The following is a 27,912-nucleotide window of genomic DNA, read 5'->3' on the forward strand; positions in this document are numbered from 1 at the left end:
TGGCTCTGGAACAGAACCTTCGGGGGAAGTGGTGACGACGACGGCAAGCCCAGAACCTTCTGGTGGCACCGTCAGTCTAGCAGGGTCTGGCTCTGGAACAGAACCTTCGGGGGAAGTGGTGACGACGACGGCAAGCCCAGAACCTTCTGGTGGTACCGTCAGTCTAGCAGGGTCTGGCTCTGGAACAGAACCTTCGGGGGAAGTGGTGACGACGACGGCAAGCCCAGAACCTTCTGGTGGTACCGTCAGTCTAGCAGGGTCTGGCTCTGGAACAGAACCTTCGGGGGAAGTGACGACAGCGGGCCCAGAACCTTCTGGTGGCACCATCACTCCGGCAGGCCCAGCTAATGGATCAGAGTCTGGCTCTGGAAGAGAACCTTCAGGGGAAGTGATGACTACGGCAGGCCCAGAACCTTCTGGTGGCACTGTCACTCCAGAAGGCCCAGGGTCTAGCTCAGGAACAGAACCTTCTGGTGGCAGGACCACTCTGGCAGGTATAGTTATGACTAATGGGTCAGAGTCCAGATCTGGAACTGAACTGTCTGAACATGTGACCCCTTCTGAAGGCTCAGGTGAGGACATGGGATCAGACAGTGGCTCTGAGAATGTCAAGTCCACTGCAAATTCAAATGGATCTGCTCCTTCTGAACCCAGTCCCTCAGTGAGGCCTAGCTCTCAAGGTTCTTCTGGAAGCGTCAACCCTCCAGCAGGCTCAAATGGGGCTAATGCGTCTGAGCCTAGTATTCCAGAGCTATCTCTGCAAAGTGAAGTCTTTCCTGTTCATTTGAATCAGTCTGCTCCATCTACGATGTCCAGCTGCCACAGTGACTCTTCTGGTCTGGGAAGCACTACAAATGGTGAGACTGCTGTCTGCAAAAAGCATCTCTGTAATGCCCATCTTGATGTTAATAAAGTCCCCTGAATACCCAACAGTGCCTTCTGACAGTGAAGAGGTCAAAGAGTCTACGGGTTCTATAAACTCCTCTGTAAAAGGTGAGAACTGTGCTTGTTGCTCAAGAACCAGCTGGGCAAGTTTAACTGGGGTGAATGGCTTGGTTGGTGGGTTTTTAATTGTTCAAAAAACAAATCAACTGTCACTGGCTCTTCTGACTCCATCTCTGCACATGTTGACCATGGCTACTAAAATGGCAATTGCTATCCCTCACCACCCCTTCCTGCCCCTCTACTTTCTGCTCTTAACTTCAACAGCTGACACCTGGAGTAAATGTTTACTACTTCCCCATGTTCATTGGGTAACTTGCATGGTGGCTTATATGCATGTGGGTCCTTTCAGGGCACAGGCCTGGTCACAGGGTTGTTGGGCAAACTGATCAGAGAAAGATGAGCTTGACACTTGTACTAATGTGAATAAGGTTGTTTTGTGTCTTAAGTGTCATGGCTATAGGGGGTCTGATTCCTTTCCAGGTTCTAAAAAGTAGAAGATTGACATGTTTGGACCCTTGTATTCTTGGCTACTTTTGTACTTTCTCTTCTAGGGCTTCTGAGGTCACTGATTGCTGACTTGAAGAATGAGGGTTTCAGCTTGGTGGATCCAGGTCAATTCATGGTCTGATGTCCAGCTCCATTAGGTTGCCTAAAATTGAGCATGCAAAGGAGTCTTTACATGAGATCTGGCTGACTTGAATAATGAAGAATAAAAATGTGGAATTTTGTAGGCACTTTGTTCATCCTTTGTACAATTTCCTGGATGGATATGCACTTGGCTGTTTTGAAGACATGAATTTGTCCTACATGGATCACAAAGCCTTTCCATATTGCTAATTAACATGGTCACCTCATTGGGTCTACAGGCAGAGCCATTGAGGTGGCTGTAATGACTTCTTGTCCACTTCAGCTCTGAACAAGCTGGAGTTGAGCTCGTCAACCCAGCTTGTCTTGTCAGGGTTATGTAGTAATCATGACGGTTCACAATCACTTTGAAAGGTGCACCCCTTTCAATTCATGTTTAAGTGACACATGTACTTTCAGTGCATGTATCTTCAATGTCTACTAAGCCACAAACTGATGGATAACCCAGTCAGGTGGCTTTTTTTGGTGGGGACCTGCCAAGAGCTAAAACAAGCTGTTTGGTTTTGGCTCCCCTTTCTACATCAAGCAGGGAGTCACTTGCATATTTCCACCTACATCTTGAGACCTACCTTTTTTTTGTACCTGCTATCCAACTACCCCCATTTCATTAAGACCCCAGGGAACTGTTAACTTGTGTAAATGGGATATAATGGATCCCCTTAATTACTGAAATGTGACTCTGGGGGGAGGGGAGGATTGTAGTCACCCCCTGTATTCAAGAAATATATTTAATATCCTGATCTATTTGGTATCCTTTGTCTAATTTGCAGTCATACAGAGCAGATGTGTTTCCATGACCAAGCATTCACTGTTCTGAGATTTGATGCCACAGTGTAAATTTCCCCATTATTACTCAAGTAATCAATATAATTGGAAAATGAAATGGCAATAGATCTTGCCATTTGTATGCCTGGTATCACCATCTGAAGCTGCCTGTAGCCTCGGCATAACTTTGGACAACCAGTCGTTCTCAACTCATGTTTCAAATCTAACCTTGTCTTGCAGATTTCTCCTTTGTAACATATGAAGGATTTGGCCCTTTCTCTCTCAGGAAGCTGCCTGGGTGCTTGTGCAGTCTCTTGTGATCTTAAAACTAGACTACTGCAACTCACTACTTGCTGGTCTTCCTTTAAGAGCCATCAGACCTCTACAACTTGTCCAGAATGCAACAGCACGATTGGTCTTCAATCTTCCACAGTTCACACGTCACACCACGGCTGCGCTCCCTTCATTGGCTTCCACTAGTTGCATGCATCAGATTTAAAACCTTGCCTACAAAGCCAAAAATGGACCAGCTCCTCCATACATGTCAATGGTCAAAGCCCAATCCGTACCTCGAGTACTTCAAACCTCAAGTATGGTTCGGCTTGAAATGCCATGCTTCAAGTCTCATGGAAGATGAGCATTGAGACTATTTTCTGTCTTGGCTCCTAGATGGTGGAATGAACTTCTGCTTGCTGTCCAGACAGCAGAGTCCCTTGCAGACTGAAGACCCATCTATTCATGGAATATTTAAATGATCACTGACCCTGCTCCTATGTTGACTAACTGAATCTAGTACTTATTGTATTGTATCAGTTTCTTACACTGATGTTGTCTAACAAACTCTAGTACTTATTGTTTATTGCACTTATCATTGTCTAAGATAGAGCTTATATGTATTTTGTCCCTCTAGGCATCAGCATTGATCCCTGTATTTCTACAGTATTCTAGTTCATTGGTATATTGGACTCTAACCTACTCTACTGGGTAGGAAGAAGTTCACTGAATTTTGATAGAAAGTCTGATGATGTTCCTGGTGGGCAGTAGATTAACAAAAACAGTACTGGTAAGGAACCAGTTAGCTTCAACACCAAATATTCAAATGAGGAGACCTCATGAAAGGTACGGACAGAGACATTAAGAGTGATATTATAGATAGCAGCCAGACCACCACCTTTTCCCTGTGTTCTGGTCTCAACCAAATAATTATGGCCACTGGGTGTTAGTAAACTGAGATATAAGTAGCCCTCAGGTTACTAACATCAAATTTGTTTTGCACAATGAGATTGCAGCATATGGAGGCTTTATCCGTGAGGGAGCGACAGTTTAGCAATGCAAAGTTAAGTTTACTAGTCGCAGAGTTTTCCCAAGGGGGCTGGGAGACGGTGCGAGGCAGAGGGTGAACAACGTCAAAGTTAATTCTCCGGGAGCTGGGGTGGAGGGCGGTTCGTTGGTGTCATCCATTTGTCCAGAAAACAGGAATAGCAGAGTCAGATGAGTGGTAAGTAGAGAACAGAGGTCTGTAGGAGAGGTGAATATAACAGGGGCAGCAAGCAATGCCAAGTGACTGGCATAGCATGTAGAGGGAAAAGTCCATTTCACATGTAGTTTTGGAAATATAGCACCAATTCTGACAGAGGTGAAAGATTTGTCATCACATTTGAATTCTTCTACAATAAATGTCAAGTTTGCCATATATTAACAATGCAAGGTATGCTTGCATATAAACTGCAAATTTGTGTCATAATTCATCATTTGTTTTTCATAAATTCAAAATTTGATAAAGGCTATTTGACTTGAAGGGTATACTCGATAAAATAATTTCAATTATCATGAAAGTGGTCTTTGTGGATGCAAACTAACATATAATTCATATGAATGAAAAACAAAGGCAGGAAGTTTATGTAACATGATTTGATTTTAAAAACGTATTTAGCATTTAATGTGAATTATTTTTACTAATTGCTTTAACATTGATCATGTAGTATGAGCAGGTCATTTGTGTTGCTTGGTTCATAAACGCCATAGTTCACCTCGGAGATGATCAAAGAACAAAAGAAACTGATCATTCTTTCCGCTGCTGTTTCTGAATGCAGAAGTTCTTAACCTGCGTGATATTGTTTCTTCCAAAGGTTAACGCTAAACTCTTAGGAGGCTGTCCAGGGGACAGCGATAGGAGAAGTAAGGGAGGGCTTCATTTTTCTGAACTGGAATTGGGCCAGGACCAGAAGGTCTTTGGTTGCACCATTATAAGAAAACCTTGTGGGAAAGATACATATATAGAGGGAGATATATAGCCTACAGAAATATACGCATGTTATGTTTTTTAAATTATAAATATGCATGAACATTTTCGGCGAGATTCACGATTTACAACGTAAAATGATTTAAGCTGTTTTTGAGAAGGCGTTTTTGTTGGGGATGGAGTGGTCTTGTTGGATAGTGTGCTGCCAAGTAATTTTAAGAAACCCTTAAAGCCGTTAAAGGTTTGGGTCACTGGGCAGTGCCCACAAAGATCGTGCTCATTACTTACTTCTAAAACTTTTTCCCCTCTGTATTTCCCCTGAAGTTTTCCCGTTCGGCAAATAACGTTTACGTTAATTGTATTGCGACTTAATTTTCTGCTAAAAACATGAGTGCAGCGCCTCCTTTGTTTCAACGTTGCACTGGAAATCTAAACTCGAGCGCACAGTCCATATTATCTTGATTGTCAGAATTTAAATCTTTAAGTCTTTGGCCTTGATATTGATATATGTGCTTTATAGTTTCACAGTACATCGAACTGAACAGTTGATGCAGTTAAGTCAAACACGCTGAATATTCTACCCCTGAATATTCTACCCAAAGAGATTATGACCAATTTATGAATAATTCACAAGGTTTTATACCTACGTCTGATGGTGTCCAAACATATGAACTGATATCTGTCTTTATACAGGATTGCAAAAATCACAATTTTAGTCAGTACTCTCTCTTTGGATTGCTTCCATGCACGTAAGAATTTCCTAAACAAATTATAAACAATAAAAATTATAGGAATTTAATTAGAAAATTATCATGACGAGAAAAACTATGATTTAATAAATCGGGTGGAGTCTCGGTTTTGATTGGTACTTTCTTCAGCAGAGACCGCAAATTTCTGATTAGCTCCAGGTGACCGATATTACGAGGGCACAGACTGGTTTTTTAAAAGGTCTTTGCTGTGGGTGGATGAGTATGATCATCATGGGGACTCTGGAGAGAATCGTTTTAGTTTTGTTATGCCTCTGGATAAACCAAGGTTTGTTAGCGGTCATAGCTTAACTCATATGTTTGCATCTCATGTCTAGTTCTAACCGATTTTAATTCGTTATTTCGTAGCGCTCAGCTCTCCGATAAGAGAACAGTCTGGTGAGTCACAGCTAAGCAAGCCTGTCGTGAGATGGCGCAAATCCGAAGGTTCGCTGTACTCCCTTTTGTTCTTTTGAATAAGTGTATACACTGCACAGGAACGCCATTTCTTTTTGTTGATATTTCACTGAAAGGTCAAACGGATTAAGAGCACACCAGTCGTGGAACTTTGTGGGGTGGCTTGCAGTTTGTAAGGCTATTAAGCACATGCTGTCAAGGCTAAGTTCTAGGTTTTGGATTTCATGTAGCTTTGCATACTGGTTCTATCTAACTGATTTTTGCTTGTATAGTTTCAACTTCTCTTTTCTTTAATACACCAGGTAATTCAGCTGTTGGTGCCATTCAGTCAAATGGCTTGGCTAAAGCTTCAACAACTGTGGTGGATATCTTGTCTGTACTACTAACTCTGGGATGTATCTCTGACCCTGTGGTGGCACGGAGAGGTGCAGACATGTGCTTTAACACTTACCCTTATGTCCCATATTAAGGCCCTATTGCTTCTAACTTGTTTGGGAACAAATTTCTAAATCTATGGTTGAATACCCTAGTGACTTGAATCCAAAAGAACCTGTTTCAGTTCCAAACTGATGTAAGGAACATGTGTTCCTTAAAAGAATAGAGGTATAGGGGGATGCCTACAACTAATCCAGACTTGGTATATTTCAAAGCTTTTTGAAAAGTGCATGCTTCATAAATTTTGTATCTACACATTGTACATGTTACATTTCCACTACAATGGAAAGTTTATGTATTTGAATTGAGACTTCTATTTCTTTTTGCAGTGTACCTGCAAGCTGAAGGCATCTTGGTTGATGAGGAAACTGAAGGTGAATCTGGCTCATGGGAGGAGGTAAAGCTTGAGCAGCTTGTTTCTACAGCAGGCCCAGAACCTTCAGGTGGGACGACTGCTCCAGCAGCTCCAGTTACGACTAGTGGTTCAAGCTCTGGAACAGAACCTTCAGGGGAAGTGGTGACGACGCCGGCAAGCCCAGAACCTTCTGGTGGCACCGTCAGTCTAGCAGGGTCTGGCTCTGGAACAGAACCTTCAGGGGAAGTGGTGACGACAGTGAGCCCAGAACCTTCTGGTGGCACCGTCAGTCTAGCAGGGTCTGGCTCTGGAACAGAACCTTCAGGGGAAGTGGTGACGACAGTGAGCCCAGAACCTTCTGGTGGCACCGTCAGTCTAGCAGGGTCTGGCTCTGGAACAGAACCTTCAGGGGAAGTGGTGACGACGACAGCGAGCCCAGAACCTTCTGGTGGCACCGTCAGTCTAGCAGGGTCTGGCTCTGGAACAGAACCTTCAGGGGAAGTGGTGACGACGACAGCGAGCCCAGAACCTTCTGGTGGCACCGTCAGTCTAGCAGGGTCTGGCTCTGGAACAGAACCTTCAGGGGAAGTGGTGACGACGACAGCAAGCCCAGAACCTTCTGGTGGCACCGTCAGTCTAGCAGGGTCTGGCTCTGGAACAGAACCTTCAGGGGAAGTGGTGACGACGACAGCAAGCCCAGAACCTTCTGGTGGCACCGTCAGTCTAGCAGGGTCTGGCTCTGGAACAGAACCTTCAGGGGAAGTGGTGACGACGACAGCAAGCCCAGAACCTTCTGGTGGCACCGTCAGTCTAGCAGGGTCTGGCTCTGGAACAGAACCTTCAGGGGAAGTGGTGACGACGACAGCAAGCCCAGAACCTTCTGGTGGCACCGTCAGTCTAGCAGGGTCTGGCTCTGGAACAGAACCTTCAGGGGAAGTGGTGACGACGACAGCAAGCCCAGAACCTTCTGGTGGCACCGTCAGTCTAGCAGGGTCTGGCTCTGGAACAGAACCTTCAGGGGAAGTGGTGACGACGACAGCAAGCCCAGAACCTTCTGGTGGCACCGTCAGTCTAGCAGGGTCTGGCTCTGGAACAGAACCTTCAGGGGAAGTGGTGACGACAGTGAGCCCAGAACCTTCTGGTGGCACCATCACTCCGGCAGGCCCAGCTAATGGATCAGAGTCTGGCTCTGGAACAGAACCTTCAGGGGAAGTGATGATGACGACAGCAAGCCCAGAACCTTCTGGTGGCACCGTCAGTCTAGCAGGGTCTGGCTCTGGAACAGAACCTTCAGGGGAAGTGGTGACGACGACGACAGCAAGCCCAGAACCTTCTGGTGGCACCGTCAGTCTAGCAGGGTCTGGCTCTGGAACAGAACCTTCAGGGGAAGTGGTGACGACAGTGAGCCCAGAACCTTCTGGTGGCACCATCACTCCGGCAGGCCCAGCTAATGGATCAGAGTCTGGCTCTGGAAGAGAACCTTCAGGGGAAGTGATGATGACGACAGCAAGCCCAGAACCTTCTGGTGGCACCGTCAGTCTAGCAGGGTCTGGCTCTGGAACAGAACCTTCAGGGGAAGTGGTGACGACAGCAAGCCCAGAACCTTCTGGTGGCACCGTCAGTCTAGCAGGGTCTGGCTCTGGAACAGAACCTTCAGGGGAAGTGGTGACGACAGCAAGCCCAGAACCTTCTGGTGGCACCGTCAGTCTAGCAGGGTCTGGCTCTGGAACAGAACCTTCAGGGGAAGTGGTGACGACAGCAAGCCCAGAACCTTCTGGTGGCACCGTCAGTCTAGCAGGGTCTGGCTCTGGAACAGAACCTTCAGGGGAAGTGGTGACGACAGCAAGCCCAGAACCTTCTGGTGGCACCGTCAGTCTAGCAGGGTCTGGCTCTGGAACAGAACCTTCAGGGGAAGTGGTGACGACGACGACAGCAAGCCCAGAACCTTCTGGTGGCACCGTCAGTCTAGCAGGGTCTGGCTCTGGAACAGAACCTTCAGGGGAAGTGGTGACGACAGTGAGCCCAGAACCTTCTGGTGGCACCATCACTCCGGCAGGCCCAGCTAATGGATCAGAGTCTGGCTCTGGAAGAGAACCTTCAGGGGAAGTGATGATGACGACAGCAAGCCCAGAACCTTCTGGTGGCACCGTCAGTCTAGCAGGGTCTGGCTCTGGAACAGAACCTTCAGGGGAAGTGGTGACGACAGCAAGCCCAGAACCTTCTGGTGGCACCGTCAGTCTAGCAGGGTCTGGCTCTGGAACAGAACCTTCAGGGGAAGTGGTGACGACAGCAAGCCCAGAACCTTCTGGTGGCACCGTCAGTCTAGCAGGGTCTGGCTCTGGAACAGAACCTTCAGGGGAAGTGGTGACGACGACGACAGCAAGCCCAGAACCTTCTGGTGGCACCGTCAGTCTAGCAGGGTCTGGCTCTGGAACAGAACCTTCGGGGGAAGTGGTGACGATGACGGCAAGCCCAGAACCTTCTGGTGGTACCGTCAGTCTAGCAGGGTCTGGCTCTGGAACAGAACCTTCGGGGGAAGTGACGACAGCGGGCCCAGAACCTTCTGGTGGCACCATCACTCCGGCAGGCCCAGCTAATGGATCAGAGTCTGGCTCTGGAAGAGAACCTTCAGGGGAAGTGATGACTACGGCAGGCCCAGAACCTTCTGGTGGCACTGTCACTCCAGAAGGCCCAGGGTCTAGCTCAGGAACAGAACCTTCTGGTGGCAGGACCACTCTGGCAGGTATAGTTATGACTAATGGGTCAGAGTCCAGATCTGGAACTGAACTGTCTGAACATGTGACCCCTTCTGAAGGCTCAGGTGAGGACATGGGATCAGACAGTGGCTCTGAGAATGTCAAGTCCACTGCAAATTCAAATGGATCTGCTCCTTCTGAACCCAGTCCCTCAGTGAGGCCTAGCTCTCAAGGTTCTTCTGGAAGCGTCAACCCTCCAGCAGGCTCAAATGGGGCTAATGCGTCTGAGCCTAGTATTCCAGAGCTATCTCTGCAAAGTGAAGTCTTTCCTGTTCATTTGAATCAGTCTGCTCCATCTACGATGTCCAGCTGCCACAGTGACTCTTCTGGTCTGGGAAGCACTACAAATGGTGAGACTGCTGTCTGCAAAAAGCATCTCTGTAATGCCCATCTTGATGTTAATAAAGTCCCCTGAATACCCAACAGTGCCTTCTGACAGTGAAGAGGTCAAAGAGTCTACGGGTTCTATAAACTCCTCTGTAAAAGGTGAGAACTGTGCTTGTTGCTCAAGAACCAGCTGGGCAAGTTTAACTGGGGTGAATGGCTTGGTTGGTGGGTTTTTAATTGTTCAAAAAACAAATCAACTGTCACTGGCTCTTCTGACTCCATCTCTGCACATGTTGACCATGGCTACTAAAATGGCAATTGCTATCCCTCACCACCCCTTCCTGCCCCTCTACTTTCTGCTCTTAACTTCAACAGCTGACACCTGGAGTAAATGTTTACTACTTCCCCATGTTCATTGGGTAACTTGCATGGTGGCTTATATGCATGTGGGTCCTTTCAGGGCACAGGCCTGGTCACAGGGTTGTTGGGCAAACTGATCAGAGAAAGATGAGCTTGACACTTGTACTAATGTGAATAAGGTTGTTTTGTGTCTTAAGTGTCATGGCTATAGGGGGTCTGATTCCTTTCCAGGTTCTAAAAAGTAGAAGATTGACATGTTTGGACCCTTGTATTCTTGGCTACTTTTGTACTTTCTCTTCTAGGGCTTCTGAGGTCACTGATTGCTGACTTGAAGAATGAGGGTTTCAGCTTGGTGGATCCAGGTCAATTCATGGTCTGATGTCCAGCTCCATTAGGTTGCCTAAAATTGAGCATGCAAAGGAGTCTTTACATGAGATCTGGCTGACTTGAATAATGAAGAATAAAAATGTGGAATTTTGTAGGCACTTTGTTCATCCTTTGTACAATTTCCTGGATGGATATGCACTTGGCTGTTTTGAAGACATGAATTTGTCCTACATGGATCACAAAGCCTTTCCATATTGCTAATTAACATGGTCACCTCATTGGGTCTACAGGCAGAGCCATTGAGGTGGCTGTAATGACTTCTTGTCCACTTCAGCTCTGAACAAGCTGGAGTTGAGCTCGTCAACCCAGCTTGTCTTGTCAGGGTTATGTAGTAATCATGACGGTTCACAATCACTTTGAAAGGTGCACCCCTTTCAATTCATGTTTAAGTGACACATGTACTTTCAGTGCATGTATCTTCAATGTCTACTAAGCCACAAACTGATGGATAACCCAGTCAGGTGGCTTTTTTTGGTGGGGACCTGCCAAGAGCTAAAACAAGCTGTTTGGTTTTGGCTCCCCTTTCTACATCAAGCAGGGAGTCACTTGCATATTTCCACCTACATCTTGAGACCTACCTTTTTTTTGTACCTGCTATCCAACTACCCCCATTTCATTAAGACCCCAGGGAACTGTTAACTTGTGTAAATGGGATATAATGGATCCCCTTAATTACTGAAATGTGACTCTGGGGGGAGGGGAGGATTGTAGTCACCTCCTGTATTCAAGAAATATATTTAATATCCTGATCTATTTGGTATCCTTTGTCTAATTTGCAGTCATACAGAGCAGATGTTTCCATGACCAAGCATTCACTGTTCTGAGATTTGATGCCACAGTGTAAATTTCCCCATTATTACTCAAGTAATCAATATAATTGGAAAATGAAATGGCAATAGATCTTGCCATTTGTATGCCTGGTATCACCATCTGAAGCTGCCTGTAGCCTCGGCATAACTTTGGACAACCAGTCGTTCTCAACTCATGTTTCAAATCTAACCTTGTCTTGCAGATTTCTCCTTTGTAACATATGAAGGATTTGGCCCTTTCTCTCTCAGGAAGCTGCCTGGGTGCTTGTGCAGTCTCTTGTGATCTTAAAATTAGACTACTGCAACTCACTACTTGCTGGTCTTCCTTTAAGAGCCATCAGACCTCTACAACTTGTCCAGAATGCAACAGCACGATTGGTCTTCAATCTTCCACAGTTCACACGTCACACCACGGCTGCGCTCCCTTCATTGGCTTCCACTAGTTGCATGCATCAGATTTAAAACCTTGCCTACAAAGCCAAAAATGGACCAGCTCCTCCATACATGTCAATGGTCAAAGCCCAATCCGTACCTCGAGTACTTCAAACCTCAAGTATGGTTCGGCTTGAAATGCCATGCTTCAAGTCTCATGGAAGATGAGCATTGAGACTATTTTCTGTCTTGGCTCCTAGATGGTGGAATGAACTTCTGCTTGCTGTCCAGACAGCAGAGTCCCTTGCAGACTGAAGACCCATCTATTCATGGAATATTTAAATGATCACTGACCCTGCTCCTATGTTGACTAACTGAATCTAGTACTTATTGTATTGTATCAGTTTCTTACACTGATGTTGTCTAACAAACTCTAGTACTTATTGTTTATTGCACTTATCATTGTCTAAGATAGAGCTTATATGTATTTTGTCCCTCTAGGCATCAGCATTGATCCCTGTATTTCTACAGTATTCTAGTTCATTGGTATATTGGACTCTAACCTACTCTACTGGGTAGGAAGAAGTTCACTGAATTTTGATAGAAAGTCTGATGATGTTCCTGGTGGGCAGTAGATTAACAAAAACAGTACTGGTAAGGAACCAGTTAGCTTCAACACCAAATATTCAAATGAGGAGACCTCATGAAAGGTACGGACAGAGACATTAAGAGTGATATTATAGATAGCAGCCAGACCACCACCTTTTCCCTGTGTTCTGGTCTCAACCAAATAATTATGGCCACTGGGTGTTAGTAAACTGAGATATAAGTAGCCCTCAGGTTACTAACATCAAATTTGTTTTGCACAATGAGATTGCAGCATATGGAGGCTTTATCCGTGAGGGAGCGACAGTTTAGCAATGCAAAGTTAAGTTTACTAGTCGCAGAGTTTTCCCAAGGGGGCTGGGAGACGGTGCGAGGCAGAGGGTGAACAACGTCAAAGTTAATTCTCCGGGAGCTGGGGTGGAGGGCGGTTCGTTGGTGTCATCCATTTGTCCAGAAAACAGGAATAGCAGAGTCAGATGAGTGGTAAGTAGAGAACAGAGGTCTGTAGGAGAGGTGAATATAACAGGGGCAGCAAGCAATGCCAAGTGACTGGCATAGCATGTAGAGGGAAAAGTCCATTTCACATGTAGTTTTGGAAATATAGCACCAATTCTGACAGAGGTGAAAGATTTGTCATCACATTTGAATTCTTCTACAATAAATGTCAAGTTTGCCATATATTAACAATGCAAGGTATGCTTGCATATAAACTGCAAATTTGTGTCATAATTCATCATTTGTTTTTCATAAATTCAAAATTTGATAAAGGCTATTTGACTTGAAGGGTATACTCGATAAAATAATTTCAATTATCATGAAAGTGGTCTTTGTGGATGCAAACTAACATATAATTCATATGAATGAAAAACAAAGGCAGGAAGTTTATGTAACATGATTTGATTTTAAAAACGTATTTAGCATTTAATGTGAATTATTTTTACTAATTGCTTTAACATTGATCATGTAGTATGAGCAGGTCATTTGTGTTGCTTGGTTCATAAACGCCATAGTTCACCTCGGAGATGATCAAAGAACAAAAGAAACTGATCATTCTTTCCGCTGCTGTTTCTGAATGCAGAAGTTCTTAACCTGCGTGATATTGTTTCTTCCAAAGGTTAACGCTAAACTCTTAGGAGGCTGTCCAGGGGACAGCGATAGGAGAAGTAAGGGAGGGCTTCATTTTTCTGAACTGGAATTGGGCCAGGACCAGAAGGTCTTTGGTTGCACCATTATAAGAAAACCTTGTGGGAAAGATACATATATAGAGGGAGATATATAGCCTACAGAAATATACGCATGTTATGTTTTTTAAATTATAAATATGCATGAACATTTTCGGCGAGATTCACGATTTACAACGTAAAATGATTTAAGCTGTTTTTGAGAAGGCGTTTTTGTTGGGGATGGAGTGGTCTTGTTGGATAGTGTGCTGCCAAGTAATTTTAAGAAACCCTTAAAGCCGTTAAAGGTTTGGGTCACTGGGCAGTGCCCACAAAGATCGTGCTCATTACTTACTTCTAAAACTTTTTCCCCTCTGTATTTCCCCTGAAGTTTTCCCGTTCGGCAAATAACGTTTACGTTAATTGTATTGCGACTTAATTTTCTGCTAAAAACATGAGTGCAGCGCCTCCTTTGTTTCAACGTTGCACTGGAAATCTAAACTCGAGCGCACAGTCCATATTATCTTGATTGTCAGAATTTAAATCTTTAAGTCTTTGGCCTTGATATTGATATATGTGCTTTATAGTTTCACAGTACATCGAACTGAACAGTTGATGCAGTTAAGTCAAACACGCTGAATATTCTACCCCTGAATATTCTACCCAAAGAGATTATGACCAATTTATGAATAATTCACAATGTTTTATACCTACTTCTGATGGTGTCCAAACATATGAACTGATATCTGTCTTTATACAGGATTGCAAAAATCACAATTTTAGTCAGTACTCTCTCTTTGGATTGCTTCCATGCACGTAAGAATTTCCTAAACAAATTATAAACAATAAAAATTATAGGAATTTAATTAGAAAATTATCATGACGAGAAAAACTATGATTTAATAAATCGGGTGGAGTCTCGGTTTTGATTGGTACTTTCTTCAGCAGAGACCGCAAATTTCTGATTAGCTCCAGGTGACCGATATTACGAGGGCACAGACTGGTTTTTTAAAAGGTCTTTGCTGTGGGTGGATGAGTATGATCATCATGGGGACTCTGGAGAGAATCGTTTTAGTTTTGTTATGCCTCTGGATAAACCAAGGTTTGTTAGCGGTCATAGCTTAACTCATATGTTTGCATCTCATGTCTAGTTCTAACCGATTTTAATTCGTTATTTCGTAGCGCTCAGCTCTCCGATAAGAGAACAGTCTGGTGAGTCACAGCTAAGCAAGCCTGTCGTGAGATGGCGCAAATCCGAAGGTTCGCTGTACTCCCTTTTGTTCTTTTGAATAAGTGTATACACTGCACAGGAACGCCATTTCTTTTTGTTGATATTTCACTGAAAGGTCAAACGGATTAAGAGCACACCAGTCGTGGAACTTTGTGGGGTGGCTTGCAGTTTGTAAGGCTATTAAGCACATGCTGTCAAGGCTAAGTTCTAGGTTTTGGATTTCATGTAGCTTTGCATACTGGTTCTATCTAACTGATTTTTGCTTGTATAGTTTCAACTTCTCTTTTCTTTAATACACCAGGTAATTCAGCTGTTGGTGCCATTCAGTCAAATGGCTCGGCTAAAGCTTCAACAACTGTGGTGGATATCTTGTCTGTACTACTAACTCTGGGATGTATCTCTGACCCTGTGGTGGCACGGAGAGGTGCAGACATGTGCTTTAACACTTACCCTTATGTCCCATATTAAGGCCCTATTGCTTCTAACTTGTTTGGGAACAAATTTCTAAATCTATGGTTGAATACCCTAGTGACTTGAATCCAAAAGAACCTGTTTCAGTTCCAAACTGATGTAAGGAACATGTGTTCCTTAAAAGAATAGAGGTATAGGGGGATGCCTACAACTAATCCAGACTTGGTATATTTCAAAGCTTTTTGAAAAGTGCATGCTTCATAAATTTTGTATCTACACATTGTACATGTTACATTTCCACTACAATGGAAAGTTTATGTATTTGAATTGAGACTTCTATTTCTTTTTGCAGTGTACCTGCAAGCTGAAGGCATCTTGGTTGATGAGGAAACTGAAGGTGAATCTGGCTCATGGGAGGAGGTAAAGCTTGAGCAGCTTGTTTCTACAGCAGGCCCAGAACCTTCAGGTGGGACGACTGCTCCAGCAGCTCCAGTTACGACTAGTGGTTCAAGCTCTGGAACAGAACCTTCAGGGGAAGTGGTGACGACGCCGGCAAGCCCAGAACCTTCTGGTGGCACCGTCAGTCTAGCAGGGTCTGGCTCTGGAACAGAACCTTCAGGGGAAGTGGTGACGACAGTGAGCCCAGAACCTTCTGGTGGCACCGTCAGTCTAGCAGGGTCTGGCTCTGGAACAGAACCTTCAGGGGAAGTGGTGACGACAGTGAGCCCAGAACCTTCTGGTGGCACCGTCAGTCTAGCAGGGTCTGGCTCTGGAACAGAACCTTCAGGGGAAGTGGTGACGACGACAGCGAGCCCAGAACCTTCTGGTGGCACCGTCAGTCTAGCAGGGTCTGGCTCTGGAACAGAACCTTCAGGGGAAGTGGTGACGACGACAGCGAGCCCAGAACCTTCTGGTGGCACCGTCAGTCTAGCAGGGTCTGGCTCTGGAACAGAACCTTCAGGGGAAGTGGTGACGACGACAGCGAGCCCAGAACCTTCTGGTGGCACCGTCAGTCTAGCAGGGTCTGGCTCTGGAACAGAACCTTCAGGGGAAGTGGTGACGACGACAGCGAGCCCAGAACCTTCTGGTGGCACCGTCAGTCTAGCAGGGTCTGGCTCTGGAACAGAACCTTCAGGGGAAGTGGTGACGACGACAGCGAGCCCAGAACCTTCTGGTGGCACCGTCAGTCTAGCAGGGTCTGGCTCTGGAACAGAACCTTCAGGGGAAGTGGTGACGACGACAGCAAGCCCAGAACCTTCTGGTGGCACCGTCAGTCTAGCAGGGTCTGGCTCTGGAACAGAACCTTCAGGGGAAGTGGTGACGACGACAGCAAGCCCAGAACCTTCTGGTGGCACCGTCAGTCTAGCAGGGTCTGGCTCTGGAACAGAACCTTCAGGGGAAGTGGTGACGACGACGACGACAGCAAGCCCAGAACCTTCTGGTGGCACCGTCAGTCTAGCAGGGTCTGGCTCTGGAACAGAACCTTCAGGGGAAGTGGTGACGACGACGACAGCAAGCCCAGAACCTTCTGGTGGCACCGTCAGTCTAGCAGGGTCTGGCTCTGGAACAGAACCTTCAGGGGAAGTGGTGACGACGACGACAGCAAGCCCAGAACCTTCTGGTGGCACCGTCAGTCTAGCAGGGTCTGGCTCTGGAACAGAACCTTCAGGGGAAGTGGTGACGACGACGACAGCAAGCCCAGAACCTTCTGGTGGCACCGTCAGTCTAGCAGGGTCTGGCTCTGGAACAGAACCTTCAGGGGAAGTGGTGACGACGACGACAGCAAGCCCAGAACCTTCTGGTGGCACCGTCAGTCTAGCAGGGTCTGGCTCTGGAACAGAACCTTCAGGGGAAGTGGTGACGACGACGACAGCAAGCCCAGAACCTTCTGGTGGCACCGTCAGTCTAGCAGGGTCTGGCTCTGGAACAGAACCTTCGGGGGAAGTGGTGACGATGACGGCAAGCCCAGAACCTTCTGGTGGTACCGTCAGTCTAGCAGGGTCTGGCTCTGGAACAGAACCTTCGGGGGAAGTGACGACAGCGGGCCCAGAACCTTCTGGTGGCACCATCACTCCGGCAGGCCCAGCTAATGGATCAGAGTCTGGCTCTGGAAGAGAACCTTCAGGGGAAGTGATGACTACGGCAGGCCCAGAACCTTCTGGTGGCACTGTCACTCCAGAAGGCCCAGGGTCTAGCTCAGGAACAGAACCTTCTGGTGGCAGGACCACTCTGGCAGGTATAGTTATGACTAATGGGTCAGAGTCCAGATCTGGAACTGAACTGTCTGAACATGTGACCCCTTCTGAAGGCTCAGGTGAGGACATGGGATCAGACAGTGGCTCTGAGAATGTCAAGTCCACTGCAAATTCAAATGGATCTGCTCCTTCTGAACCCAGTCCCTCAGTGAGGCCTAGCTCTCAAGGTTCTTCTGGAAGCGTCAACCCTCCAGCAGGCTCAAATGGGGCTAATGCGTCTGAGCCTAGTATTCCAGAGCTATCTCTGCAAAGTGAAGTCTTTCCTGTTCATTTGAATCAGTCTGCTCCATCTACGATGTCCAGCTGCCACAGTGACTCTTCTGGTCTGGGAAGCACTACAAATGGTGAGACTGCTGTCTGCAAAAAGCATCTCTGTAATGCCCATCTTGATGTTAATAAAGTCCCCTGAATACCCAACAGTGCCTTCTGACAGTGAAGAGGTCAAAGAGTCTACGGGTTCTATAAACTCCTCTGTAAAAGGTGAGAACTGTGCTTGTTGCTCAAGAACCAGCTGGGCAAGTTTAACTGGGGTGAATGGCTTGGTTGGTGGGTTTTTAATTGTTCAAAAAACAAATCAACTGTCACTGGCTCTTCTGACTCCATCTCTGCACATGTTGACCATGGCTACTAAAATGGCAATTGCTATCCCTCACCACCCCTTCCTGCCCCTCTACTTTCTGCTCTTAACTTCAACAGCTGACACCTGGAGTAAATGTTTACTACTTCCCCATGTTCATTGGGTAACTTGCATGGTGGCTTATATGCATGTGGGTCCTTTCAGGGCACAGGCCTGGTCACAGGGTTGTTGGGCAAACTGATCAGAGAAAGATGAGCTTGACACTTGTACTAATGTGAATAAGGTTGTTTTGTGTCTTAAGTGTCATGGCTATAGGGGGTCTGATTCCTTTCCAGGTTCTAAAAAGTAGAAGATTGACATGTTTGGACCCTTGTATTCTTGGCTACTTTTGTACTTTCTCTTCTAGGGCTTCTGAGGTCACTGATTGCTGACTTGAAGAATGAGGGTTTCAGCTTGGTGGATCCAGGTCAATTCATGGTCTGATGTCCAGCTCCATTAGGTTGCCTAAAATTGAGCATGCAAAGGAGTCTTTACATGAGATCTGGCTGACTTGAATAATGAAGAATAAAAATGTGGAATTTTGTAGGCACTTTGTTCATCCTTTGTACAATTTCCTGGATGGATATGCACTTGGCTGTTTTGAAGACATGAATTTGTCCTACATGGATCACAAAGCCTTTCCATATTGCTAATTAACATGGTCACCTCATTGGGTCTACAGGCAGAGCCATTGAGGTGGCTGTAATGACTTCTTGTCCACTTCAGCTCTGAACAAGCTGGAGTTGAGCTCGTCAACCCAGCTTGTCTTGTCAGGGTTATGTAGTAATCATGACGGTTCACAATCACTTTGAAAGGTGCACCCCTTTCAATTCATGTTTAAGTGACACATGTACTTTCAGTGCATGTATCTTCAATGTCTACTAAGCCACAAACTGATGGATAACCCAGTCAGGTGGCTTTTTTTGGTGGGGACCTGCCAAGAGCTAAAACAAGCTGTTTGGTTTTGGCTCCCCTTTCTACATCAAGCAGGGAGTCACTTGCATATTTCCACCTACATCTTGAGACCTACCTTTTTTTTGTACCTGCTATCCAACTACCCCCATTTCATTAAGACCCCAGGGAACTGTTAACTTGTGTAAATGGGATATAATGGATCCCCTTAATTACTGAAATGTGACTCTGGGGGGAGGGGAGGATTGTAGTCACCCCCTGTATTCAAGAAATATATTTAATATCCTGATCTATTTGGTATCCTTTGTCTAATTTGCAGTCATACAGAGCAGATGTGTTTCCATGACCAAGCATTCACTGTTCTGAGATTTGATGCCACAGTGTAAATTTCCCCATTATTACTCAAGTAATCAATATAATTGGAAAATGAAATGGCAATAGATCTTGCCATTTGTATGCCTGGTATCACCATCTGAAGCTGCCTGTAGCCTCGGCATAACTTTGGACAACCAGTCGTTCTCAACTCATGTTTCAAATCTAACCTTGTCTTGCAGATTTCTCCTTTGTAACATATGAAGGATTTGGCCCTTTCTCTCTCAGGAAGCTGCCTGGGTGCTTGTGCAGTCTCTTGTGATCTTAAAACTAGACTACTGCAACTCACTACTTGCTGGTCTTCCTTTAAGAGCCATCAGACCTCTACAACTTGTCCAGAATGCAACAGCACGATTGGTCTTCAATCTTCCACAGTTCACACCATGGCTGCGCTCCCTTCATTGGCTTCCACTAGTTGCATGCATCAGATTTAAAACCTTGCCTACAAAGCCAAAAATGGACCAGCTCCTCCATACATGTCAATGGTCAAAGCCCAATCCGTACCTCGAGTACTTCAAACCTCAAGTATGGTTCGGCTTGAAATGCCATGCTTCAAGTCTCATGGAAGATGAGCATTGAGACTATTTTCTGTCTTGGCTCCTAGATGGTGGAATGAACTTCTGCTTGCTGTCCAGACAGCAGAGTCCCTTGCAGACTGAAGACCCATCTATTCATGGAATATTTAAATGATCACTGACCCTGCTCCTATGTTGACTAACTGAATCTAGTACTTATTGTATTGTATCAGTTTCTTACACTGATGTTGTCTAACAAACTCTAGTACTTATTGTTTATTGCACTTATCATTGTCTAAGATAGAGCTTATATGTATTTTGTCCCTCTAGGCATCAGCATTGATCCCTGTATTTCTACAGTATTCTAGTTCATTGGTATATTGGACTCTAACCTACTCTACTGGGTAGGAAGAAGTTCACTGAATTTTGATAGAAAGTCTGATGATGTTCCTGGTGGGCAGTAGATTAACAAAAACAGTACTGGTAAGGAACCAGTTAGCTTCAACACCAAATATTCAAATGAGGAGACCTCATGAAAGGTACGGACAGAGACATTAAGAGTGATATTATAGATAGCAGCCAGACCACCACCTTTTCCCTGTGTTCTGGTCTCAACCAAATAATTATGGCCACTGGGTGTTAGTAAACTGAGATATAAGTAGCCCTCAGGTTACTAACATCAAATTTGTTTTGCACAATGAGATTGCAGCATATGGAGGCTTTATCCGTGAGGGAGCGACAGTTTAGCAATGCAAAGTTAAGTTTACTAGTCGCAGAGTTTTCCCAAGGGGGCTGGGAGACGGTGCGAGGCAGAGGGTGAACAACGTCAAAGTTAATTCTCCGGGAGCTGGGGTGGAGGGCGGTTCGTTGGTGTCATCCATTTGTCCAGAAAACAGGAATAGCAGAGTCAGATGAGTGGTAAGTAGAGAACAGAGGTCTGTAGGAGAGGTGAATATAACAGGGGCAGCAAGCAATGCCAAGTGACTGGCATAGCATGTAGAGGGAAAAGTCCATTTCACATGTAGTTTTGGAAATATAGCACCAATTCTGACAGAGGTGAAAGATTTGTCATCACATTTGAATTCTTCTACAATAAATGTCAAGTTTGCCATATATTAACAATGCAAGGTATGCTTGCATATAAACTGCAAATTTGTGTCATAATTCATCATTTGTTTTTCATAAATTCAAAATTTGATAAAGGCTATTTGACTTGAAGGGTATACTCGATAAAATAATTTCAATTATCATGAAAGTGGTCTTTGTGGATGCAAACTAACATATAATTCATATGAATGAAAAACAAAGGCAGGAAGTTTATGTAACATGATTTGATTTTAAAAACGTATTTAGCATTTAATGTGAATTATTTTTACTAATTGCTTTAACATTGATCATGTAGTATGAGCAGGTCATTTGTGTTGCTTGGTTCATAAACGCCATAGTTCACCTCGGAGATGATCAAAGAACAAAAGAAACTGATCATTCTTTCCGCTGCTGTTTCTGAATGCAGAAGTTCTTAACCTGCGTGATATTGTTTCTTCCAAAGGTTAACGCTAAACTCTTAGGAGGCTGTCCAGGGGACAGCGATAGGAGAAGTAAGGGAGGGCTTCATTTTTCTGAACTGGAATTGGGCCAGGACCAGAAGGTCTTTGGTTGCACCATTATAAGAAAACCTTGTGGGAAAGATACATATATAGAGGGAGATATATAGCCTACAGAAATATACGCATGTTATGTTTTTTAAATTATAAATATGCATGAACATTTTCGGCGAGATTCACGATTTACAACGTAAAATGATTTAAGCTGTTTTTGAGAAGGCGTTTTTGTTGGGGATGGAGTGGTCTTGTTGGATAGTGTGCTGCCAAGTAATTTTAAGAAACCCTTAAAGCCGTTAAAGGTTTGGGTCACTGGGCAGTGCCCACAAAGATCGTGCTCATTACTTACTTCTAAAACTTTTTCCCCTCTGTATTTCCCCTGAAGTTTTCCCGTTCGGCAAATAACGTTTACGTTAATTGTATTGCGACTTAATTTTCTGCTAAAAACATGAGTGCAGCGCCTCCTTTGTTTCAACGTTGCACTGGAAATCTAAACTCGAGCGCACAGTCCATATTATCTTGATTGTCAGAATTTAAATCTTTAAGTCTTTGGCCTTGATATTGATATATGTGCTTTATAGTTTCACAGTACATCGAACTGAACAGTTGATGCAGTTAAGTCAAACACGCTGAATATTCTACCCCTGAATATTCTACCCAAAGAGATTATGACCAATTTATGAATAATTCACAATGTTTTATACCTACTTCTGATGGTGTCCAAACATATGAACTGATATCTGTCTTTATACAGGATTGCAAAAATCACAATTTTAGTCAGTACTCTCTCTTTGGATTGCTTCCATGCACGTAAGAATTTCCTAAACAAATTATAAACAATAAAAATTATAGGAATTTAATTAGAAAATTATCATGACGAGAAAAACTATGATTTAATAAATCGGGTGGAGTCTCGGTTTTGATTGGTACTTTCTTCAGCAGAGACCGCAAATTTCTGATTAGCTCCAGGTGACCGATATTACGAGGGCACAGACTGGTTTTTTAAAAGGTCTTTGCTGTGGGTGGATGAGTATGATCATCATGGGGACTCTGGAGAGAATCGTTTTAGTTTTGTTATGCCTCTGGATAAACCAAGGTTTGTTAGCGGTCATAGCTTAACTCATATGTTTGCATCTCATGTCTAGTTCTAACCGATTTTAATTCGTTATTTCGTAGCGCTCAGCTCTCCGATAAGAGAACAGTCTGGTGAGTCACAGCTAAGCAAGCCTGTCGTGAGATGGCGCAAATCCGAAGGTTCGCTGTACTCCCTTTTGTTCTTTTGAATAAGTGTATACACTGCACAGGAACGCCATTTCTTTTTGTTGATATTTCACTGAAAGGTCAAACGGATTAAGAGCACACCAGTCGTGGAACTTTGTGGGGTGGCTTGCAGTTTGTAAGGCTATTAAGCACATGCTGTCAAGGCTAAGTTCTAGGTTTTGGATTTCATGTAGCTTTGCATACTGGTTCTATCTAACTGATTTTTGCTTGTATAGTTTCAACTTCTCTTTTCTTTAATACACCAGGTAATTCAGCTGTTGGTGCCATTCAGTCAAATGGCTTGGCTAAAGCTTCAACAACTGTGGTGGATATCTTGTCTGTACTACTAACTCTGGGATGTATCTCTGACCCTGTGGTGGCACGGAGAGGTGCAGACATGTGCTTTAACACTTACCCTTATGTCCCATATTAAGGCCCTATTGCTTCTAACTTGTTTGGGAACAAATTTCTAAATCTATGGTTGAATACCCTAGTGACTTGAATCTAAAAGAACCTGTTTCAGTTCCAAACTGATGTAAGGAACATGTGTTCCTTAAAAGAATAGAGGTATAGGGGGATGCCTACAACTAATCCAGACTTGGTATATTTCAAAGCTTTTTGAAAAGTGCATGCTTCATAAATTTTGTATCTACACATTGTACATGTTACATTTCCACTACAATGGAAAGTTTATGTATTTGAATTGAGACTTCTATTTCTTTTTGCAGTGTACCTGCAAGCTGAAGGCATCTTGGTTGATGAGGAAACTGAAGGTGAATCTGGCTCATGGGAGGAGGTAAAGCTTGAGCAGCTTGTTTCTACAGCAGGCCCAGAACCTTCAGGTGGGACGACTGCTCCAGCAGCTCCAGTTACGACTAGTGGTTCAAGCTCTGGAACAGAACCTTCAGGGGAAGTGGTGACGACGCCGGCAAGCCCAGAACCTTCTGGTGGCACCGTCAGTCTAGCAGGGTCTGGCTCTGGAACAGAACCTTCAGGGGAAGTGGTGACGACAGTGAGCCCAGAACCTTCTGGTGGCACCGTCAGTCTAGCAGGGTCTGGCTCTGGAACAGAACCTTCAGGGGAAGTGGTGACGACGACAGCAAGCCCAGAACCTTCTGGTGGCACCGTCAGTCTAGCAGGGTCTGGCTCTGGAACAGAACCTTCAGGGGAAGTGGTGACGACGACAGCAAGCCCAGAACCTTCTGGTGGCACCGTCAGTCTAGCAGGGTCTGGCTCTGGAACAGAACCTTCAGGGGAAGTGGTGACGACGACAGCAAGCCCAGAACCTTCTGGTGGCACCGTCAGTCTAGCAGGGTCTGGCTCTGGAACAGAACCTTCAGGGGAAGTGGTGACGACGACAGCAAGCCCAGAACCTTCTGGTGGCACCGTCAGTCTAGCAGGGTCTGGCTCTGGAACAGAACCTTCAGGGGAAGTGGTGACGACGACAGCAAGCCCAGAACCTTCTGGTGGCACCGTCAGTCTAGCAGGGTCTGGCTCTGGAACAGAACCTTCAGGGGAAGTGGTGACGACGACAGCAAGCCCAGAACCTTCTGGTGGCACCGTCAGTCTAGCAGGGTCTGGCTCTGGAACAGAACCTTCAGGGGAAGTGGTGACGACGACAGCAAGCCCAGAACCTTCTGGTGGCACCGTCAGTCTAGCAGGGTCTGGCTCTGGAACAGAACCTTCAGGGGAAGTGGTGACGACGACAGCAAGCCCAGAACCTTCTGGTGGCACCGTCAGTCTAGCAGGGTCTGGCTCTGGAACAGAACCTTCAGGGGAAGTGGTGACGACGACGACGACAGCAAGCCCAGAACCTTCTGGTGGCACCGTCAGTCTAGCAGGGTCTGGCTCTGGAACAGAACCTTCAGGGGAAGTGGTGACGACGACGACGACAGCAAGCCCAGAACCTTCTGGTGGCACCGTCAGTCTAGCAGGGTCTGGCTCTGGAACAGAACCTTCAGGGGAAGTGGTGACGACGACGACGACAGCAAGCCCAGAACCTTCTGGTGGCACCGTCAGTCTAGCAGGGTCTGGCTCTGGAACAGAACCTTCAGGGGAAGTGGTGACGACGACGACGACAGCAAGCCCAGAACCTTCTGGTGGCACCGTCAGTCTAGCAGGGTCTGGCTCTGGAACAGAACCTTCAGGGGAAGTGGTGACGACGACGACGACAGCAAGCCCAGAACCTTCTGGTGGCACCGTCAGTCTAGCAGGGTCTGGCTCTGGAACAGAACCTTCAGGGGAAGTGGTGACGACGACGACGACAGCAAGCCCAGAACCTTCTGGTGGCACCGTCAGTCTAGCAGGGTCTGGCTCTGGAACAGAACCTTCAGGGGAAGTGGTGACGACGACGACGACAGCAAGCCCAGAACCTTCTGGTGGCACCGTCAGTCTAGCAGGGTCTGGCTCTGGAACAGAACCTTCAGGGGAAGTGGTGACGACGACGACGACAGCAAGCCCAGAACCTTCTGGTGGCACCGTCAGTCTAGCAGGGTCTGGCTCTGGAACAGAACCTTCAGGGGAAGTGGTGACGACGACGACGACAGCAAGCCCAGAACCTTCTGGTGGCACCGTCAGTCTAGCAGGGTCTGGCTCTGGAACAGAACCTTCAGGGGAAGTGGTGACGACGACGACAGCAAGCCCAGAACCTTCTGGTGGCACCGTCAGTCTAGCAGGGTCTGGCTCTGGAACAGAACCTTCAGGGGAAGTGGTGACGACGACGACGACAGCAAGCCCAGAACCTTCTGGTGGCACCGTCAGTCTAGCAGGGTCTGGCTCTGGAACAGAACCTTCAGGGGAAGTGGTGACGACGACGACAGCAAGCCCAGAACCTTCTGGTGGCACCGTCAGTCTAGCAGGGTCTGGCTCTGGAACAGAACCTTCAGGGGAAGTGGTGACGACGACGACAGCAAGCCCAGAACCTTCTGGTGGCACCGTCAGTCTAGCAGGGTCTGGCTCTGGAACAGAACCTTCAGGGGAAGTGGTGACGACGACGACAGCAAGCCCAGAACCTTCTGGTGGCACCGTCAGTCTAGCAGGGTCTGGCTCTGGAACAGAACCTTCAGGGGAAGTGGTGACGACGACGACAGCAAGCCCAGAACCTTCTGGTGGCACCGTCAGTCTAGCAGGGTCTGGCTCTGGAACAGAACCTTCAGGGGAAGTGGTGACGACGACGACAGCAAGCCCAGAACCTTCTGGTGGCACCGTCAGTCTAGCAGGGTCTGGCTCTGGAACAGAACCTTCAGGGGAAGTGGTGACGACGACGACAGCAAGCCCAGAACCTTCTGGTGGCACCGTCAGTCTAGCAGGGTCTGGCTCTGGAACAGAACCTTCAGGGGAAGTGGTGACGACAGTGAGCCCAGAACCTTCTGGTGGCACCATCACTCCGGCAGGCCCAGCTAATGGATCAGAGTCTGGCTCTGGAAGAGAACCTTCAGGGGAAGTGATGATGACGACAGCAAGCCCAGAACCTTCTGGTGGCACCGTCAGTCTAGCAGGGTCTGGCTCTGGAACAGAACCTTCAGGGGAAGTGGTGACGACAGTGAGCCCAGAACCTTCTGGTGGCACCATCACTCCGGCAGGCCCAGCTAATGGATCAGAGTCTGGCTCTGGAAGAGAACCTTCAGGGGAAGTGATGATGACGACAGCAAGCCCAGAACCTTCTGGTGGCACCGTCAGTCTAGCAGGGTCTGGCTCTGGAACAGAACCTTCAGGGGAAGTGGTGACGACAGCAAGCCCAGAACCTTCTGGTGGCACCGTCAGTCTAGCAGGGTCTGGCTCTGGAACAGAACCTTCAGGGGAAGTGGTGACGACAGCAAGCCCAGAACCTTCTGGTGGCACCGTCAGTCTAGCAGGGTCTGGCTCTGGAACAGAACCTTCGGGGGAAGTGGTGACGATGACGGCAAGCCCAGAACCTTCTGGTGGTACCGTCAGTCTAGCAGGGTCTGGCTCTGGAACAGAACCTTCGGGGGAAGTGACGACAGCGGGCCCAGAACCTTCTGGTGGCACCATCACTCCGGCAGGCCCAGCTAATGGATCAGAGTCTGGCTCTGGAAGAGAACCTTCAGGGGAAGTGATGACTACGGCAGGCCCAGAACCTTCTGGTGGCACTGTCACTCCAGAAGGCCCAGGGTCTAGCTCAGGAACAGAACCTTCTGGTGGCAGGACCACTCTGGCAGGTATAGTTATGACTAATGGGTCAGAGTCCAGATCTGGAACTGAACTGTCTGAACATGTGACCCCTTCTGAAGGCTCAGGTGAGGACATGGGATCAGACAGTGGCTCTGAGAATGTCAAGTCCACTGCAAATTCAAATGGATCTGCTCCTTCTGAACCCAGTCCCTCAGTGAGGCCTAGCTCTCAAGGTTCTTCTGGAAGCGTCAACCCTCCAGCAGGCTCAAATGGGGCTAATGCGTCTGAGCCTAGTATTCCAGAGCTATCTCTGCAAAGTGAAGTCTTTCCTGTTCATTTGAATCAGTCTGCTCCATCTACGATGTCCAGCTGCCACAGTGACTCTTCTGGTCTGGGAAGCACTACAAATGGTGAGACTGCTGTCTGCAAAAAGCATCTCTGTAATGCCCATCTTGATGTTAATAAAGTCCCCTGAATACCCAACAGTGCCTTCTGACAGTGAAGAGGTCAAAGAGTCTACGGGTTCTATAAACTCCTCTGTAAAAGGTGAGAACTGTGCTTGTTGCTCAAGAACCAGCTGGGCAAGTTTAACTGGGGTGAATGGCTTGGTTGGTGGGTTTTTAATTGTTCAAAAAACAAATCAACTGTCACTGGCTCTTCTGACTCCATCTCTGCACATGTTGACCATGGCTACTAAAATGGCAATTGCTATCCCTCACCACCCCTTCCTGCCCCTCTACTTTCTGCTCTTAACTTCAACAGCTGACACCTGGAGTAAATGTTTACTACTTCCCCATGTTCATTGGGTAACTTGCATGGTGGCTTATATGCATGTGGGTCCTTTCAGGGCACAGGCCTGGTCACAGGGTTGTTGGGCAAACTGATCAGAGAAAGATGAGCTTGACACTTGTACTAATGTGAATAAGGTTGTTTTGTGTCTTAAGTGTCATGGCTATAGGGGGTCTGATTCCTTTCCAGGTTCTAAAAAGTAGAAGATTGACATGTTTGGACCCTTGTATTCTTGGCTACTTTTGTACTTTCTCTTCTAGGGCTTCTGAGGTCACTGATTGCTGACTTGAAGAATGAGGGTTTCAGCTTGGTGGATCCAGGTCAATTCATGGTCTGATGTCCAGCTCCATTAGGTTGCCTAAAATTGAGCATGCAAAGGAGTCTTTACATGAGATCTGGCTGACTTGAATAATGAAGAATAAAAATGTGGAATTTTGTAGGCACTTTGTTCATCCTTTGTACAATTTCCTGGATGGATATGCACTTGGCTGT

General features: G+C 46.3%; 2 protein-coding genes across 2 annotated transcripts; both read left to right on the forward strand.

The window, feature by feature from the left end:
* Positions 1-289: 289 nt before the first annotated feature.
* LOC113589246 (uncharacterized) lies at positions 290-10,474 on the forward strand. The gene is made up of 6 exons (XM_081698640.1): positions 290-857; positions 934-993; positions 6,525-7,107; positions 8,341-9,656; positions 9,733-9,792; positions 10,296-10,474. Exons 1-6 carry the CDS (start codon positions 392-394, stop codon positions 10,370-10,372), a joined length of 2,562 nt encoding a protein of 853 aa, XP_081554766.1. The 5' UTR covers positions 290-391; the 3' UTR covers positions 10,373-10,474.
* A 2,379-nt stretch (positions 10,475-12,853) lies between these two features.
* On the forward strand, positions 12,854-27,859 carry LOC118242296 (uncharacterized). The gene is made up of 9 exons (XM_035532384.2): positions 12,854-12,860; positions 14,860-14,982; positions 15,322-15,435; positions 16,720-17,568; positions 17,645-17,704; positions 23,229-25,449; positions 25,531-27,041; positions 27,118-27,177; positions 27,681-27,859. Exons 1-9 carry the CDS (start codon positions 12,854-12,856, stop codon positions 27,755-27,757), a joined length of 5,022 nt encoding a protein of 1,673 aa, XP_035388277.2. The 3' UTR covers positions 27,758-27,859.
* Positions 27,860-27,912: the final 53 nt, after the last annotated feature.

The sequence above is a fragment of the Electrophorus electricus genome, chromosome 16 (assembly GCF_041902795.1).
Source record: "Electrophorus electricus isolate QZ-2024a chromosome 16, ASM4190279v1, whole genome shotgun sequence".
In the NCBI taxonomy this organism is placed as follows: Eukaryota; Metazoa; Chordata; class Actinopteri; order Gymnotiformes; family Gymnotidae; genus Electrophorus; species Electrophorus electricus.

Excerpts from the sequence above, each read along its gene's own strand:
- LOC118242296 (XM_035532384.2), top strand. Across the intron at positions 14,983-15,321 it reads CCCTGTGGTGGCACGGAGAG|TGTACCTGCAAGCTGAAGGC; the intron begins GTGCAGACATGT and ends TTCTTTTTGCAG. Across the intron at positions 25,450-25,530 it reads GGCACCGTCAGTCTAGCAGG|TCTAGCAGGGTCTGGCTCTG; the intron begins GTCTGGCTCTGG and ends TGGCACCGTCAG.
- LOC113589246 (XM_081698640.1), top strand. The coding sequence starts at position 392 with ATGACTACGGCAGGCCCAGAACCTTCTGGTGGCACTGTCACTCCAGAA. Across the intron at positions 7,108-8,340 it reads GGCACCGTCAGTCTAGCAGG|TCTAGCAGGGTCTGGCTCTG; the intron begins GTCTGGCTCTGG and ends TGGCACCGTCAG. Across the intron at positions 9,793-10,295 it reads TATAAACTCCTCTGTAAAAG|GGCTTCTGAGGTCACTGATT; the intron begins GTGAGAACTGTG and ends TTTCTCTTCTAG.